This window comes from Mesocricetus auratus, unplaced genomic scaffold, assembly GCF_017639785.1.
Source record: "Mesocricetus auratus isolate SY011 unplaced genomic scaffold, BCM_Maur_2.0 Super-Scaffold_100020, whole genome shotgun sequence".
Taxonomy (NCBI): domain Eukaryota; kingdom Metazoa; phylum Chordata; class Mammalia; order Rodentia; family Cricetidae; genus Mesocricetus; species Mesocricetus auratus.
Window position 1 is genome coordinate 40,069,034 of NW_024429201.1, and position 17,942 is coordinate 40,086,975.

At 35.1% G+C, this 17,942-nt stretch overlaps 1 protein-coding gene across 5 annotated transcripts in view; it reads left to right on the forward strand.

Annotated features, from left to right (window-relative positions):
* The window catches only part of Slf1 (SMC5-SMC6 complex localization factor 1), a 66,232-nt gene that overhangs the window by 21,017 nt on the left and 27,273 nt on the right, over positions 1–17,942 (forward strand). For 4 of the 5 annotated variants that reach the window (XM_013126517.3, XM_040729086.1, XM_005065702.4 and 1 more), the window contains 9 exons: positions 4,957–5,097; positions 6,277–6,423; positions 7,230–7,373; positions 9,444–9,578; positions 10,458–10,511; positions 11,180–11,338; positions 12,050–12,213; positions 14,389–14,517; positions 15,218–15,383. In XM_013126517.3, the coding sequence (XP_012981971.3) occupies positions 4,957–5,097; positions 6,277–6,423; positions 7,230–7,373; positions 9,444–9,578; positions 10,458–10,511; positions 11,180–11,338; positions 12,050–12,213; positions 14,389–14,517; positions 15,218–15,383 (1,239 nt within the window). The remainder of the gene's footprint in view (positions 1–4,956; positions 5,098–6,276; positions 6,424–7,229; positions 7,374–9,443; positions 9,579–10,457; positions 10,512–11,179; positions 11,339–12,049; positions 12,214–14,388; positions 14,518–15,217; positions 15,384–17,942) is intronic. The other variant, XM_021223570.2, reaches the window with a different exon arrangement.

Consider the following 17,942-nt stretch of genomic DNA (forward strand, 5'->3'; position numbering starts at 1 on the left):
ATACCAGAATTTACAGATGCTCATCTCCCAAACGTCTTACCTAAAATAACATAGGACCTCTGTGTCATGTGTAAGCACTTCCTGTGTGCTTCAGTTGTCTCTAGGTTACTACAAGCCTGTACATGTTCAGTACCAGTCAGGGTTAGCCACTGGGTTTGTTAAGTCCGTGGGTTTAGAATGTGTAGAAATGGAGGACTGACTATTCAGTTAAAATTGAGTTCTGAGTCTGGAAATGCAATGATTAGAAACATGAAAATGGGATATTTTAAGGCATTCTCAATTTCTTACATAGTCAAGAATGTGTATAGATTTGAGAGAAGTTTAAGCTTAAATTTGTCTTGTTTTCAGTCTCTACCATAAATGCTTTAGACATATATGCGAAAACTAATTTCATTCTTTTACCATCATAGTATAATAAAGTAGAGAATGTATGACATACAAATTTGAAAAGAGAATTATTTCTAAGATTTAGACTTCCTTCTTCCTGTCATATAAATATAAAATCTCAAGTTTTTGAACAGGGATGAAACTCCAGAGAAATTTCCTAATAGATAAGTGAAGAATTTGTGAATCATTCATAAGGTTAGAGAAAGCTCAGGACGTTCATAAGTAACCTTCATCAGTGAACAGTCATACTCTTTCCATTATATCTCATATCAGTGGATACCGTGAAATGGTGCCTGTTGACTTCTATATGAAGGCAGAGGTCTAGAATCACTTTTCAAGACCTTCCTTCCCTGATTTCTTGTACCCAGTCATATCAATTCTACTTCATGTATCTCTTGATTCAAACTGCTTCTCTTTTTTTCTAACATCATGCTATCATCAAATCCTTTCTTTGTGTACCTAGAACAAATTTCTAATTACTGAATGATATTCTACTTTTGACTTTATATCTTCCATAATTAAGTCCCAATCACCTCACACAGAGCCTGGAACATGAATTCTCATTTCATATTTGATAGATTAGCAGAAATTATGAAAGCTTTTTTGAATCCTTTTAGAATATACATAATACTTCTGCCTATACTCACCTTGACAGTGATTGATCTAGGAATCTTAACAAAAACAAAAATAATAAAAGCCACCAACAGGCTTGACTCTAGATAGGATTATGAAGTGATTTTTTACTGTAGTCATTATTTGATGGTGGACAGTATTAGCCTTGATAAGTAGACAGCTGTATAGACAGCAGAGCAGAGATAGAATCTAGGCACTTAACGTAGCCCTAGAGGTAGGCACCTGAAATTCTAGAGCTCTTAAAGACTGAAGCAAAAGAATCATGAATTCCAGGCTAATCTGTGCTACGTAGCAAAGCTGTGTCACAAACAGATTTATCAATCTCAAAACGTGTTTTTCATTGCCCCTCATTGCCATTCAGAGAGTTAATACTTGTTGCTTTGAGTTGTTTCAGTTGGTTTTCTAGAATTTGCCACCAGCAATTGAAAGTCATTCTTAATTGTATTTATAAATATATCTGAATTATATATTTTCTGTTGAGATGAATTATTGAAGTATATTATATAATAATCATACAGTCTTAATATACAATAAAATATGACAATATTAAGATTAGCTGCTAAACTAAGAAAGAACAGCAAATGTTATGTCAACAGAAAGCAGCAGATAGCATCTAGTTTATATACTGAGTTTTAAAATGCATTGTAAGTCTAGATCAGACAGAAGTATATAACTGATCTAAGTGAGGAAACCACATTGTAATGATTTCTAGGAAAAATGAGACAGTTCACTTCATCTTAGTTTTTTTCTTTCAACTCTATGGCATAGAACATGTTATGTACCTCATGCACTTCCTTTAAAAGATCATGTAGGAAGAGCTGCTGTGTAAATCGACTGAGTTAAAAGTGACATTCACAAACTCTCATATTTGATGTTCTTAACACTTTTTAGAAAGCTGAGTGGCAGAATTAGGTTAACATCTAGTCTAGCTGAGTAGGTCTTTGTAGAAGTATTGCTGTGCAATGAAATGCATGAGAGATATGAAATGACTTAAATCAAATATCCATCGTTGAGGTACTTTACTATTTAGATTGGGATAGAACATGGAAATTACTAATTTCAATTTCTAGTAAAATACAGGTTAGTAAAAAATATGCAAAGTAAAGAAACACAGAGAGGCAAAATTACTATATGTGTTCATTGTTGATCTTCATAAGATTTTGCAGACTGGAGAAGTTACTTTGGAATGTTTGGACTGTCAATTTAAGGAAACTAAGAGATCTGAGGAAATGACTCCATGGGCAAATTGTGAGGCCCTGAGTTCATATCTCTAAAAGCCTGTATAAAGTCTAACATGGCAGCAAATATCTGTGAGCCCAGACTCCTGCGGTGAGATGGGTGATTAAGACAAGACTATCTCTGGAAGCTCATGGGCCAGCTAGCCTAGCATACACAGGAGCAAACAATAAGGTGTTTAAAAAAGGTGGAAGGTCCTCTAAACTCTACACATGGCACCTGTGCTTACACAGGCATGCATGCTCACAGGTGTCATATACACAAGCCTGCATGCTCACATACGTCATATGCACAGGCATGCATGCTCACACATGAAATATACACACTGAAATTTTCTTAAGGGAGTTAATTGCAGGAAACTTAACAAAACTCAGAAAACAAAAAGACTTTCTAAGTTACATCAACTCCCACTCCAGTACTGAGATGCTGTCTGGCTCGAGCTTGTGAGTGTATGTGTGTGTGTTGTTTTTGTGTGTTCATATGTGGGCAAGAGATCATCTGCAGATGTCTCTCAGGAAGCTATGCTCTTGGAATTTGAACCTCACGGGGACATCAACGGAAAGAAGAAATAGTGGACAGATAAACACAGAAAAACTGGGGGTTGGGTGGTCTGTACTTTCAGGTAAAGGAGTAGCAGTACCCCTGAAGCTTAGCATGTTTATTATATATGGTTCAACAGTGAGGTGGGGTTTTACATACAGATAAGCAAGGAGGCAAGTTTATAGTTCATAGCTTGATCAAAGTGACAGGTTTAGCTAATCTCTGTAGGACTACTCTGTAGGGGAACAGTCTTCAGGCTATAAATATCTGGAAGGGGGTGTTTATGAGGGACATTTTCTGGACACACTCCCCCACTTGTATTTGGTACCCAAAGGAAGCCTTTCCATCCCTGAGCCTATAGGTTCTTGACGTGGCTGTGTCCATGTCAACAGTACACGTTTCACTCAGGATTTCACTCACTCTGAGCTTCCTCCACGCCCATTTCTGTTAATCTGTGTATCTACATAAGGTTTTAGCTTACCAGAGAATGTCTTACATTCCCGGTAGCTACGTGGTATCTCCCTGGAGACTCTTCGCTACTACCTCTCTCTCTCTCTGTTTGGATTTTCTGCCTGGCTAAATCCTGCCCGTCCATTGGCCAAAACAGCTTTATTCATCAATCCAATAAGTGAAACATGTATTCACAGCATACAGAAGGACATCCCCATCAAAAAACAGAACTATTTTCTCACTGCAAATTCTTCACAAAAAAAAAATTGTGTATGCATTTAAGATTATTCTTTAAAAGGGGGGAGGGGAAGAGACATTCTTATTTTTCTAAATTTTCACCTTACCTTCTCTGAATTGATTAAGAAATTTGGTTACTTGCTCTCAACTGCTATTCTGGGGCTACAAAATTGCAGCCTCTTTAAAGGGGGGACTCTTGCCTGTAGAGGGAGGCCCTACAAGTAAGGGAACCAGTGTCAGACAGTTTAGATTCCATCATAATTGTTACCTAAGATGTTGGTCTTCCACTGTTGCTGAGCAAATGTGAATCTGGACACTTCACAAAGACATCTTCGGAACCATCATGAGCTCACCTTTGCTTTTAGCTGGTTTTCTCACTACTGCTTTATGTGTATAATTACATGGATATTTTTAAAGACTTAGAAAATGGTTCCAGGTTTGTTTGTTTGTTTTTTCAAGACACTGTTTGCAACAGCAGACGGTCCAGGTGATCCTTTCTCTTTGTTGCTGTTCTGTAAGATAGGTACTGAATGACCCTGCAAATGAAAGATCATATTGATAAAAGACTGAAAGATTAAACAACCTGTCCAAACTTGGTTATTTTTACATCTAGAATGGAGCTTGTGTGTAGGTGTGTATAGGTGCACCCAGATCTACTTTTGAGTGTAGAGGCCACCTCGCAGGAAGGCTAGCTGTTAGCCCTGGAATCCCTTGAGAATAGTTCACCTTTATTAGTTGTTTATTGTGTGGGGTTTGTTGTTGTTGTTGTTTTGATTTTTTTTTTTTTTGCATTTTCTGCTTTTTTTCTCTTTTTGATTCTTGTTTCTTGACACAGGGTTTCTGGAACTTACCATGTAAACTATGCCAGCTGGTCAGCAAGCTCCAGAGCTCTGCCCATGTCTACGTTCCAAGTATTGGATTCTAAGTGTGTCAGCAAAATGGCTGTTTTATTTGTCTGGATTCTAGGGATTGAATACAGGCCATCATACTTACATGGCAAACAAGTTACTGGCTGCACTCTTACCAGCCTTGAATTGTAACTTTAGTTGCATAGGCCTGTATAAAATGTTTTTGTCCTAGATTACTCATAGATAGGGTTGTTACTAGACAAGGCAGTCTGACCATAAATGGACAATTTTTAATATCTGAGTTTTAATCTTAATGTTTATAGAGGCTATGTAGAATATTTTTGTTCTTGACTCCTCAATAAGTAGCAGTTACTAGACAAAGCATTTGCTTGTATGTGTGTGTGTGTGTGTGTGTGTGTGTGTGTGTTAATGTGCTACAGAAATCACTATTATTAAAAAATTTGTTATATTGGTTATCTTTAAATACTTTCCTTTGTTTTAGGAGGACTTGATCATAAAGTATATGTAATTATATATTAAGTTGAAGTCCATAAAATATAATAAATATGCACACTAGCATTATTATATTTAGTTAATGGCTTAGATGGTTTTAAATCACATACAGAAAGAAATTCAGAACAATGAAGATTCCCAAACCAGTTCTGGTTGGACCAAATACAGCAATCAAGAAGAAAGGAAAGAGTTTAAGAAAGATGCTGGATTTCTTGAAATGAAAGCTGCTGGAGAGAGCATGTATAGAGTCCAGGTAAAGTTTCATGAGTCAAACATTCTCTGATTTTTCCTAAAGAACTGTAAAATAGAGCCCATTCTTGGTTACAAAAAAGTATTATAAACCTTGGTATCTGAAAACTAGCATATCATCAATCTTCTATTTTTAGGCCGTGAGTTGAACATATTGGGAACTTTTTGTATGTCTGTGTTGGGATTCTTTGGAATAATGCATATGTGCCTAGAGAATTGTTGAGTTCCTCAAATGTGCTATGTTCTCAGCTCATGCTAATTACTTAAAACTTTTCCTCATCTGTGAGCACTCTCTTCATAAGCAATCTAAATGAACATGTAATCGAGTTTAAAGCAAATCAATCTGTATTAACGTGAGAACAACAAAACCTAGGACGACTGCAGCTGTTGTGCTGTGTTTCACAGACATTAATGATAGACAACAGCGGAAAAGCTAATGATCACTTAATACTATGGGTAGTAAGTCTGTTTTGTTAGTTTCTCACATCAGTCTTGAGTAACTATTGTCTAAACTGAAACATTTTTATGTGTAATTAGAAACTCTTGTGTACATGCTAGGGACAATTTACAGTTTGAAATCTGCAGTTTCTTAAACCACATGACAAGTTTAATGAAACATTAAAATGCTTTTGCCTTTTTGCTCCTCCTCTGAATACAGTGGTATCTGTGTGCCTTTTAAGACTTCCTTCTGTAATCATGTGTGATGTTTAGTAAGGCTTTTTGAATTGATGTGTCTAAATCATTCCAAATTCAGTATGATCAGTTTTAAATACAGCCAGTAATGTAAAATGATGAAGTTATCAAAATAGATTTCATTTCATTAAATATGTAAAAAAATAGATAAATTTTACAAAAGATGGGGAAATTATTACAGGAAATTTTACATAAAATTGACATAGAAATTCTCATGTCCCAAAGATATGAGATTGTAATACTTTATACTCTAAATTCAATAAGCAGGTTATGTAAGTATATCTAGTAACAAACTGTTTATAAAATGTGGCAAACTAAAGCATATGTTTTTTAGCCCTTTTTGTATAACTAGAATGAATTAAAATTTGCATTTTAAATTTACTCTTGTGTACTGTATAAAATCTGCCTTCCTGAAATTTTCTATGTGACTTCCATTAGTTGTGTTGAACCTATACTAACCCAGAGTATAATTAATTTTATAAACATACAGAACAAAATGAAAAATCATGATGAAAATGTTAATGATAGATTTGTAATGAGCAAACATCACAAAAAAGAAAAATTCAGAGACTGCAGAAAAGATACAAAATCTGTTAAAAAGAGAAATACAATGAGAAGACATGCACATGAGAATCAGGTAACTTTTCATAAAAATAATCCTTTTATGTTATAAAACCTCTCTAAATTTACTAAATACAATGTGAGTCATGAAATTTTTTAGGAAGAACTTGTACAGAAATGTTAACAGATGCTTAAGCAGCATTTTTAAAGGAAGAAGAATGCTACTTTATGAACTCCTTATCCAGGGAAAGAATCAGTCTTCCCCAGTTTTTAAGCTACCTCTGTATCATTTCCTCTAACTATCTTTTCCATCTTATCTGGAAGTATCCCTTATTTTAGAACTTAAGTTATTATTCCTTTGTTTTTTTCTGTTTTAAAATGGTAGTTAGTTTTGCTTGTTGATGAACATTTGTAGGTCACACTATTTATGGACATTTTCCTCACCTGTGTGTTTTGTTGTTTAATTGTGTTGCATTTTTAAACTTCATTTTGTTGTTGTTGATAAGCATTTGGTTTTCCTTTTGTTTCTTTGTAGTTGATTAGTTGTTTTGAGAGTATCTGGTAGTTCTTGTATGAAGAATTCATAATCTCTTGTGTGACTTTTAGTGCATATGTTCAGGGATTTCTCTAGTTGAGAATGTATTCCTAGGGATGAAGTTCCTGTCATCAGGACACTGTCACCTGTTGCTCATCATGTTCTTCTGTTTTCCCAAATGCTTTTTGCTAACATATACACACTTGCCTGGCGGAGAGCTTTTCCTGTGCATAGAGCTCTATCCATCAATGTGTTGTGTTTGTGTTGTCAGCCCCCCACCCTTAGCTTATTTGGATTTTGTAACATTAATGCATATTCTGATTTGTTTAATTGTGGTCAAAATACAGAAAGAAACTAAGAAAAAAATTAAAAATGTCCAAAGGAGTTACATTTTGAGGAAAAAGAACAGAAAAGAAGGTTATTACAAAACTGATGATGAACATGACATAATTAGAAGTACTTTTAGAAAGCATGTGCATTACAGAGATCAGGTAAGACTATAGGATATGTGTTTCTAGGGTTTCTTTCTTTATAATCCATGCAGGCGATGTGCTTATTAAAGATGCTTACTGTATTAAATTCTATATACTTTTGAACAACTCTTGGTTTGATATGTTTTACTTTTATATATATTATTTTACTTATATATTATATACATTTATTATATTATATGCATTGTAATTAACTATGGTCTATAGGAAAGCTCTTCATATGAATATAAATAAGGAAATTTGAGCTAATTGTGATTCTTAAATTAAGTTGCTCTTCACAAACAAAAAGGAAAAGAAAAAAGATCTGGAAGAAAGATAAATTTCTCTTAACATCTTTACAATTTTTTGAAATTATAAAAGTTCATCATGTTTTCTTTTCCTCCCTATATACCACTCTTCTTTTCCAAGATCATGACCTCTTTTTTACTATTATTCAATAGTAATCACACACATAATGTATTTGCAGTACATATGTATTCTTAGCTATAACCTGTTGAGTCCATATAATGTTACTGCGCATATGCTCTCAGGGTTGACCTGTTGGCACTGGGCAGGTCATAGGTGTGCTTTTGCTTGAGAAGACCGCCTCTTCCACTCCCACCTTTCCTCAGTTGCCTAAAGTTCTTTCTGTGGGATTGAGGCTCATGGTCTTTCCCCCCTCCACTTTGGCATGTTGGATTGGTGACACTTCCTTGTTCAACTCATGTTTAGACAGTCAAGTTGCTTTATGGGTGTAGCTTCTGCTGTTACTAGGAGACACAGCCTCATAGAAACTCCTCAAATCTTCCTGTCTCCTCCTCCCATGTTCCCTGAGCCTTAGGTGCATGTACTATAGGTGTGACCATTGTGACTGGGCTCTACAACTCTGCATACTGATTGCATGTGGGTTTCTGCAAGTGATCCCTGTTGAAGTGTCCTTGATGTGGGGTAAAGACTACCCCTATCTGCAGATATAAGAACAAATAGAGATTGCTGTTGGGATTATGCTGATTTAGTAAATTAGGAGTATAGATTCTTCTCCAATAACCCTGACTGCATTAGCACTGGGCAGATTTCCAGTACCATGCAGTTTTCCTCTTGTTGAGTGGGTCTTCAGTCCAATGAGAAAGCTGTTGGTGCCTGCCATGGTATGCATGCCGTCACTGCATCCTCAGATTATTGTGTCATGCTGCCCATGTGACATGTGCCCATGTGCTTCAAAGCTGGGTAGGACTGTTGGTCGCCTTCCTCCTTTTGAAACTTGCATGGAATTTCTGAAGTGTATGGTGTCTTCAGCAATAGAGACCTACCATCCATTCATCTCTTGCAGGGTGCAGGTAACAAGGGCAATAGGAGCAGGCTATATGTTTTGGGAGTACCCTGCATAACCCTGGCCAACAGCTCAGAAGAGAGTTTGTCATGTCTGGTATTGAGGCTTTTGTTTAGGTGCTCGCTGACTCTTGGTGGGAGCACCCTTTTGGAAGAATTTTCTTTAAGTGGAAATCACCACTGTAAACTCCATCTGTGTTTAGTTCGTAAATCTCTTCAAATTTGAATATTGTTTCTAATTTTGCTCTTCTCTGGTAGAATACAGACCTTTTATAATAAAATTGTATTTTCAAATGGAACTTCCTTATATAAGCTTTTTCTAAAATGTAACTTTATAGTACGTCCAAGTGGGAGCATGTGTATATAGATGGAATATTCTAAATCCAAACATCAAAAGCCTGAAATACTTGAACACATGCTCCTCAGTGACACATGATGTTGAAAACTTTTGATGTAAAGTAGAAAAGCTATGCCTCGGCTCATGTTATAGGTCAAGCAGAACAGGCTAGGTACACTTCAGTAGATGTATGTAAGAAGAGGTTCAAATGAAAGTTTGGAAGCGCACAAGATAGAGTTCAGTGGTCCAGCATTTGCCTGGCATGCAGTGTCCTGACATCACTGTGCGAGCAAAGCAAATGAAATCACAAATGTAAATAGCAAGGAAGACATTGCAAAATATAAGTGGGTTTCTATAGTCTTGTATTTTTATCTGTGTTGAGTACTTTCTTAGTACAGTATCTAAAGCTTTTTACATGTATGCAGAAAGAAATGAAGAATTCTCTTCTTACTGATTATGCCATCGAATCAAAAACCAAGGATGTCAAGACAAATGTGGGTCTCACAGAAATAAAAACTGCCTTAAAGAAACAGATATACAGAGACATATATAGAGCTCAGGTAATGTTTATCACACTAAAACTCTTTCTGTAGTAAGATAGGAGTTATTGGGAAGTGTGTATGTGAATTATATGTTGTTTTAATTCAGACACTCGTGGTCTTTAAACAGTGCTGTGTGTTGGTGCGTGCTTGGAGTCTGTACTACAGCTTTACATCTCTAAGCTTAAGAAAGGGCTGTAAGAGCAGGTGATTTAATTTTTCTTGCTTCAGTAGGAGCCCTCTTCTACCTTTATTTCTAGAGTAAAAGCCAGACAATTGTCATTTGAATTTATAACTCTTTTTAGTAAGAAGATTCAATATATTTTATAGCTTCACTAGCAATTATTGTATTGCTTTGCTAATTTTTGGTTCTGTTTTCCATTGACTTGCTTTATGAGTATCTTTATAGAACTTTCTTAAATTGGGATGTTTTTTATGTTTTATATTTCATTGCAGATATTTTTCATTATATTATTTTCTAAAAATTTACAAGTACAGGTCTTTTAAAATAATACAAGAAGCTTTTAATGTGTAATTGTTGTGATACTTTAGTCACTTTTTCCCCCTCATTGGACTTGTGTATAAAATGTTCTCTGCATTTATATCTTTAATTCTTAAAGTACTAAGGGTAATAGACAACTTCAGATCTCTAAAGTGAAAATGACCTGAAGTTATTTTAATTGAGGAGGAGACAGTAGAACTGGTCTGTTTGTGAGAATCTATTATCCTAAAATGATGATAGTTACTAATTTGAGCCAGAATGAGAATCAGATTAATTATAGCTATTATTGTGTTCCTGAATCTGTTTTGAATGTTTGGCCAAGGTTTTGTGCTTTGTAAGCTGAAATATATTTTTCAATTTAAACTATTAAATTTAATTATATGGTTGTTGTTTTGTAGGCTGTACGATACAACTGCATTAGAATAGATAAACAGCCTGTATACAATGTAGAGGTAAGGTGCTTGGAGCTGGATGGTAATTTGGGTCAAAAAAGTAGTATAAGTTTTAGATATTTTGATTTAAGGTAATGCATTACTTATAATCAGAAATGGAGTGGGGAAGTATTATTCTGATGCAAAAAACTTTTCAACACATCTTTAAATAGTGCTATGAAGTATATACTTTTTTCATATCTCATCCATTTTATAATTACTACTTTTGTCTTAAATTCTTGACCCAAAACTTCCAAAATATTTTATTTTTCGCCATTCATTGTTTTAAATGAATTGTTTTCTTCCATGTGGTCTTTAGAATGGTTCCAGTTAATAGCTGACATTCTTTAGTTTATACAGCAAATATTTCCTGCTTAAGACTTTCTTCCAGGAGAACAGTTTATCTTACCACTTCAGGAAATGAAAACTAAGAAACAGCTAATAACACTTTGGCATGCCTTCTAGTTTTTTGTTGTTGTTTGGTTTTTCGAGAGCCTTCTAGTTATGAAACACAGTAATGCATATGACTTGCTTGGGACCAGTAAAGTTCAAAAGTCATACAGTCTGTTAAGTAATAAGGACAAGAATCACCTACATATAGATGAGGAAACAGAAGCTCTTTGTTCATTCAAGATCTGATCTCAGAGTTAAACTTTCATTTTTTCAGACTTAAAGTTATTTTTCCTTAGGTTAAGAATGCAGAGCTCCCCAGAGGGATATTAAACCTAATTGAAAGCCTCATCGAAGGACAGTTCTTTAAAGAGGCCATTGAAGAGCTTTGCTCTTTGCAAGCCCATTATGTTCCTCCTGTGTGCCTTCTCCATGCCCTTCTAGAGAATGTCCTGCAGGTAAGATGCCCTGTGTGTGCACTTAGAATCTTTTTCATCAAGAATGCTAAAACGTGAACATTGTGATTTTTCTTTAAATCTCATTTTGCTAGGACGTGCAGTACCCATTTGTTCTGAATGACTTAGACTATTAAAAAGGGATGGTCAGAATATGTTACATTAAAAATATTGTTCAATAAAAAGGAAAATTGTTATCTGGTTTTGTTTTGTTTTCTATGTCTGTAAAGTGACATAAATGTCAAATTGTGTGATATCAGATTGCAAAAATGCTTCTAGTAATAGTCATTTTATTTGTGATATACGGGTTAAGTGAATGTAGTTTGTAGAAACGGTTGCTAGTATCTATGGAGAAGTGGCTTTCTATAGTGTCCAACTGGGTGCTGATTTTATACCATAGCAGGGATAAACCATGCTGTAGTAACGTTGAATACACATAAGACTGGTCCTTGAAGAGTTTCTACCTTGGCTTCCTTTAGAATGCTGCTTGAGATTCTTAACCTTACTATCATCCTTATGAAGATTTAATATATGCTACTCCTAATACTTAACATTTTGTGCTATGTAGATCTGCATGATAACTCCTCCTTGTTATTTCAAACTAATATAATTGTCTCCTCACAGTAGGCTAGAATTACTGCTTTAGTTTGAAACTAAATTAAGTGATGAAACTGTTAGCTACAGTACTTTATTTTGTTTATTTTTAAACAATAGGATAACATAGATACATTTTCTGGTCGATACTTTCATATATTATCAGCTCTTCTTCATCTGCATCCTCCTTGGAAATCACCAGCCATGTTCAGATACTACTCAGAGTTATTTCAGTGTCCAACCTGCAGGAAAGGAGCCTGGTCTCTGGTGGAAGTGCTAGTCAGGTAAGCTATTTCACATTGGAGGGTGTGTTACTGTTTGCAAGCGCTAATCTTAAAAAGTGTATTTGTACTTTTAGAAACAATATGAGTACTTGTGTTTTGTATTTTTTTGCAAAATTTATAAAAGAACAAATTTTATATTGATCATGTTTGTCTGTATTTTAAAAATTAAGTATACAAAACAATAATACCAAATTTTAAATTTTCCAAAATTATGAATTTGTGTTTTTTTGAAAGAAAAGTTATTGAATATAAACATCAGATTTGTTATTAAAAAATGATGTTTGTCAATATATTATAATAATTAGAAATTTGAATTTTTAACCAGTACTTACTGTTTCCTAGATATGTCATTAATCTACATATGTTATCTGACTAGGCTCTCTTTGTTTTCTGTCTCCAGAACTTCCTGTTTTCTCTCATCTAGCTACAGTAATTATTATTTTATGATTTCTAGTAAAACTTTGATAGTCTTCCTTTATTGAAATAGTTTTTCATTGATGTAGGCACAAATGTCCTTCATATGTGGGAGAAAAGACACTTGAGTAGCTAGGCAAAGGTTAGACCTTTGTTAAATTTCTCGAGATCCCCGGTTTTGTTGCAAAATGCACGGTAATTTATAAACACACGAGTGTGGATCAGGAAAGTGCTTGCCACACAGTCATGAGGACCTGTGTTCAGTCCCCTGAACTTTGGTTTTAAAAAGCTGATTTAGTGACAGTATGCATGTCATCCCAGCATGGGGAGACAGAGGCAGGAGAATCACTGAGGCTGGCTGACCAGGTAGTCTTGCTGCATTACAGAGTTCTGGGGTTCATTGGTCCCCATTTTGCTAGGTGTGGTGGTGCCACCGCACGCCTTTAATTCCAGTACTGAGGAAGCTGAGGCAGGTGGACCTCTCAGTTCAAGGCCAGCCTGGTCTACAAAGAGAGTCTTGGGACAGCCAGGGCTACACACAGAAAACCCTGTCTTGGTGGGGGTAAAGAGTCCCTATTTCAAGACTAAGGTGGCAAGTGATTGAGAAAGATATCTCACGTCAACCTGTGTTCTCCACGTGCACGTAAACATACAAAGACAAGGAAACTGGAGGCAGAAATAAAAAGCAACAGATACATTGTTGATATTATTGATAAGAAAATTTGGAGTTAAATAATGAATACCAATGCCTAATTTCTGTTTCTGTAAGGCTTAGAATTTATTAGTGCTCTTGCTTTCTCTGTAAAAATACACTGCATGGCTGGAGAGAACAATGGGGTTCAGACACTTTATTCTTGCTGAGAACCAGGTTCCATTCCCAACACTCATGTTGTAAATCACAACCCTCTGTACCCCTCAGTTTCCGGGTGTAGATCCAATGCTGTTACCTGCTTCTGACCTTTTCAGGCATCAGATACACACAGTATACAGGCACACAAGCAGTCAGAAACATCTACTCATTAAAAAAATTGAACAAACTTGTTCATTTAACGTGTGTGTGTGTGTGTGTGTGTCCGTCCACTATAGAACTGTGCTAACAAACTCTTTCCTCATATGTACAAGCCAAATGCAGGTGTGTGGTAGAGCATGGCAATCATCATTTAAAGTTCTGTGATCATGACAAAATACAAATAAAATATTCAATTTTGAAAACTATAACGGATAGTGGAAATGAAAGTAATCATGGGTAGTGAAGGATACTATAGTTCATACTATAAACCGAGACCCTAGTGAAATGAAGTGCACAAAGAGAGTGCTGATGGTTGCCAGATATCATATTGAGGCCAAAGAAGCTAGATTTGTGTTAAGAACTAAATCTTAGCTAGTGATAGTGTAGCACGCCTTTAATCCCAGCAGTTGGGACTAAATCTTAGCTAGTGATAGTGTAGCATGCCTTTAATCCCAGCAGTTGGGAGGCAGAAGCAAGTGGTTCTCTGAGTTCAAGGCCAGCCTGATCTACAGAGGGAGTTCCTCTAGGACAGCCAGGGTGAAACAAAGAAACCCTGTCTTGAAAAACGAACAAACAATAAAAACAACAGCAAAAAAGAACTCAAGTAAATTAAGAAAATTTTATTGAGCTTGCTTTAAAATTTTTGTAGGTTTTGTAAAAAATTTTAAAGTCTTTAAAAAGAAACATTTTGTCCACAATTTATTCAGTAACTTTATTTTTATGAAATACCTTGTTGGGTTCATATTTTTCAGGTCTTGCCTTTTCAATGAAGGTTTCTGTCATCAAATATCAGAAAATATTGGTTCAAAGGTGGTACATCTTACTTTGCTCAAGCTTTTCTTTAATTTATTTGAAAGTGAAGTACGCCATTTGATTCAAAAGTAAGTGTCAATCACAAGAAATACTTTGCTATAGTTCTGTTGTTTAAACTTATGGTTATAATATGTCTGTTTTGAATAAGTCTCCTAATTTGTGTTTTTGTTTAGGCTTTCTGTCAGTTTTCAGATACAACCCTTTGAAAGTGACAGTTTGCTTATATCCCTTTTCTTTTTCTTTGGTTCATATTTTTCTCTCTTCATTTGGAAGAGTATGTGTTTCAGGAATATATATATGTATTCCTAAATGCCCTGTATAGTGATTTGTACTGAACCGAGACCATTTTTCTGTGCACGGTCATGTATATGCATCAGTGGACATGTGAGCATGTATATAGATACCAAAGCTTCCACCTAAGAGACATTCCTCAGGAGTATTATCCACATTTTGTTTTTTTGAAACAGGGGTCTTTCTTCATCCTGTAGCTCACAAAGTAGTGACCAGTGAGCCCAAAGGCATGCATGACTCTCCTTTCCAGTGTTAGGACTCCCAAGTGTCCTCCACAGCACCTGCTTAGTGTGACATACCCAGCCCATGAGGCTGTTGTTAATGTTTTGTCCTTTATTATACCTGTGTTGTATTGTAATCTTTATATGTTATCGTCTTTCTCAAAAATTGGCAGCATTCTTGTCCTATCAGAATAGGTGTACTAACTGCCATGATTAATTGGCATGGTGATTGATTTTTTGTTCATATTTTCATTAGGTTGTGTGACTGGTCAGGTTCCCAGAGTCTGAAAGGAACAGAAAAGGCAATTGTTCTTGAAATTTTTTGGTCAGGAAGTGAAACTTCAGGACTTCTAACAAAACCAGTAAATATGCTTTTGGAATGGACTATATATTCTCACAAGGAAAAATGCAAGTCCAATGATGTAAGTTGGATTACTTTACAAAAGAATATGATCTATGGAAAAAGCAAAGTTAGCCCTCCTTATCTGTAGGTTTCACAAATATGAATTCACCCAATGCATATAGAAAATAATCAGAAAAAGTTTCACCTCTACTGAACATGTCTTATCATTATTACCTCAGCAGTGTGTTATCATGTACATAACATTTAGACTATTAGTTTTAGGTGATCTATAGATGGTTCAAAGCATATGGGAGGATCGAAAGTATGTGCAGGCCTCAGAGTACTTTATGTAAGAGTATTGAACATCCATAGATTTTGTCATCTGTACATTTTGAAATCTGTGCTGTGTCCTGGAAGCAATCCAGGGAGCAGATACTGTGTGATTATTATTTTTTGAAATAGCATATTTTTTTCTTCTTCCTTTTATAGTTTGAACTCCTTGAAAAAATTTTGAACCCAATTGTGTTACTATGTGTTTGCTATGTAGTTTGTCTACTTGAGTGGCAGCATTTCCTTAGAGGGCAAATTCTTCATCGCTCATTTAGACATAATATCCAAGAATTATGAAGTCTGTAGTTCTCATTCTAAATGTCTTATTTTTAAACATTCCATTTTTTTTATGGAAATTATGTTTTCAAAAACTGAGTTTATCATCGGGCGTTGGTGGTGCACGCCTTTAAACCCAGCACTCGGGAGGCAGAGGCAGGTGGATATCTGTGAGTTTGAGACCAGCCTGGTCTACAGAACAAGTTCCAGGACAGCCTCCAAAACAATACAGAGAAACCCTGTTTCGAAAAAAAAAAAGAGTTTACACAGTTTTGGAGAGTCCAACAATAAAAAGTTTTGCTTGTGTCTAAAACTTACTAGATGTTGATAACTTACTGAAGCCTTTCTTCATGAGTAGATTTGATAACTTACTGAAGCCTTTCTTCATGAGTAGATTTTACCTGCATTGAAATTCCTAACACATTGATTAGATGCTGATTGATTTTTTCAGAATATCCTGGAAAATTGAGTGTAATAAAGCAGTAAACTGTTTCTCAAATCTAAATGAGTATATAATTAAAAGGTGTAGTAAATGATACTAAAGAAAAGCACACCACCTAGATAATGACACACTGCCCAGCCACTTTTAGTAAAGTTTTAAAGTAGGAATAAACTTGAAGACATATTGAAACAGAAAAAAGCTTATATTCATAACACAAATATGGTCTTTTAATGAATAAAACTATAAACCAAGTGGGAAATGAAAACCAATTATTGAATGGCAACTTGTGGGCTTTAAATGTTGAATCTATTCATTAAACACTATGAAAATTTAAAAATAAATGACATTTTTATTCTTATCACACTATTCTTACTACTCTTGGAAACACTATAATATAGTTTCTCATATTTATTCCTTATAATATCCTATAAAGTAGAACTATTGTTTTTTTGATATTGTGAATAGGAATATAAACCACAAAAGCTAAATAAAATTTTCAATCTTGTAAAGATGTTACAATTTTGTAAAGATGTCAAAACCCAGGCACTGATCATCTTTCCCACACTGGTTTTTTCTCTATTGGACTATTACCCCTCTCTCTCTACTTCTGAAACACACACGTCATCTGTTGTGTCGAGTTGGTTAGAATGTATAGAGAAAGGTTTTCAGTCTCATGCATAAGAAGGAAGTGTTAAAATATGTTTAAAATATAGTATTACATATTCTCTGTCAGTGGTTGGACATGTACAGATGGACCCATAATAGTGAGTGGCAGAGATGAATCTGGTGATCTGAGGACAGGGGACCATGCTTCTGTAAGTCTTAGTCACCAATGAAATGACATCCTCCTTTAGTACGCTGTGTGATTATATCAAGATGAATTCAGTCTAGATAATCTGACAAGGAGTGATGGCATTAATATTGTTACCTAAAGTAGGTAAAGGAGGAAAATTGCTGACTGTCTTGTGTATTAAAAGTGTATGATGGTATAAAGAAAAAGAAAGCAGGTAATATTTTGAGTGCATTGTACTAAATATTAGCTGCTTTTTGCCTTTCAGAATAGTCTGCCTTTGGTATTTATTGCCTAATTTTCTTTTATTATGTCATTAGTTCTACACATTTTAATTATTTCTTTTATTCTCTTATCTACTCTGTTTGTATCTTTTATTTTTAGTCTTTGTTTTTAATAATAAGTTACAGTGAAATAGTATGTTTTTCTGCTTTCTATAATTTACTGAGCATTTCATCCTGGTCCTGAAGGAAATCAGGTTACAAGACTGTGTTTTTGCTATAGTTTATGATATTCTCTGTCAACTGCTAAGTCAAGCTTAGTCTACTTTGTAGGCTTTCTTCATTTTTTTTAATGCCATCCTATTATTCTTATTGATATGCCATCCTAACTGATAGCTATGATGCCATCACTAACAGTTAGGCAATACATTCCTCGGGGGCAGTAAACAGTCATTTGTTAAGGAAGAGTGCTCTGGTGGCAAACAAACATGAAATCAGTTCTTTTTTAAAGAATTAAATCCATGTAGTCTCCAGTTTCTTTTAAATATTTGCTAAGATCTGATTATTGCTATTTGCTCA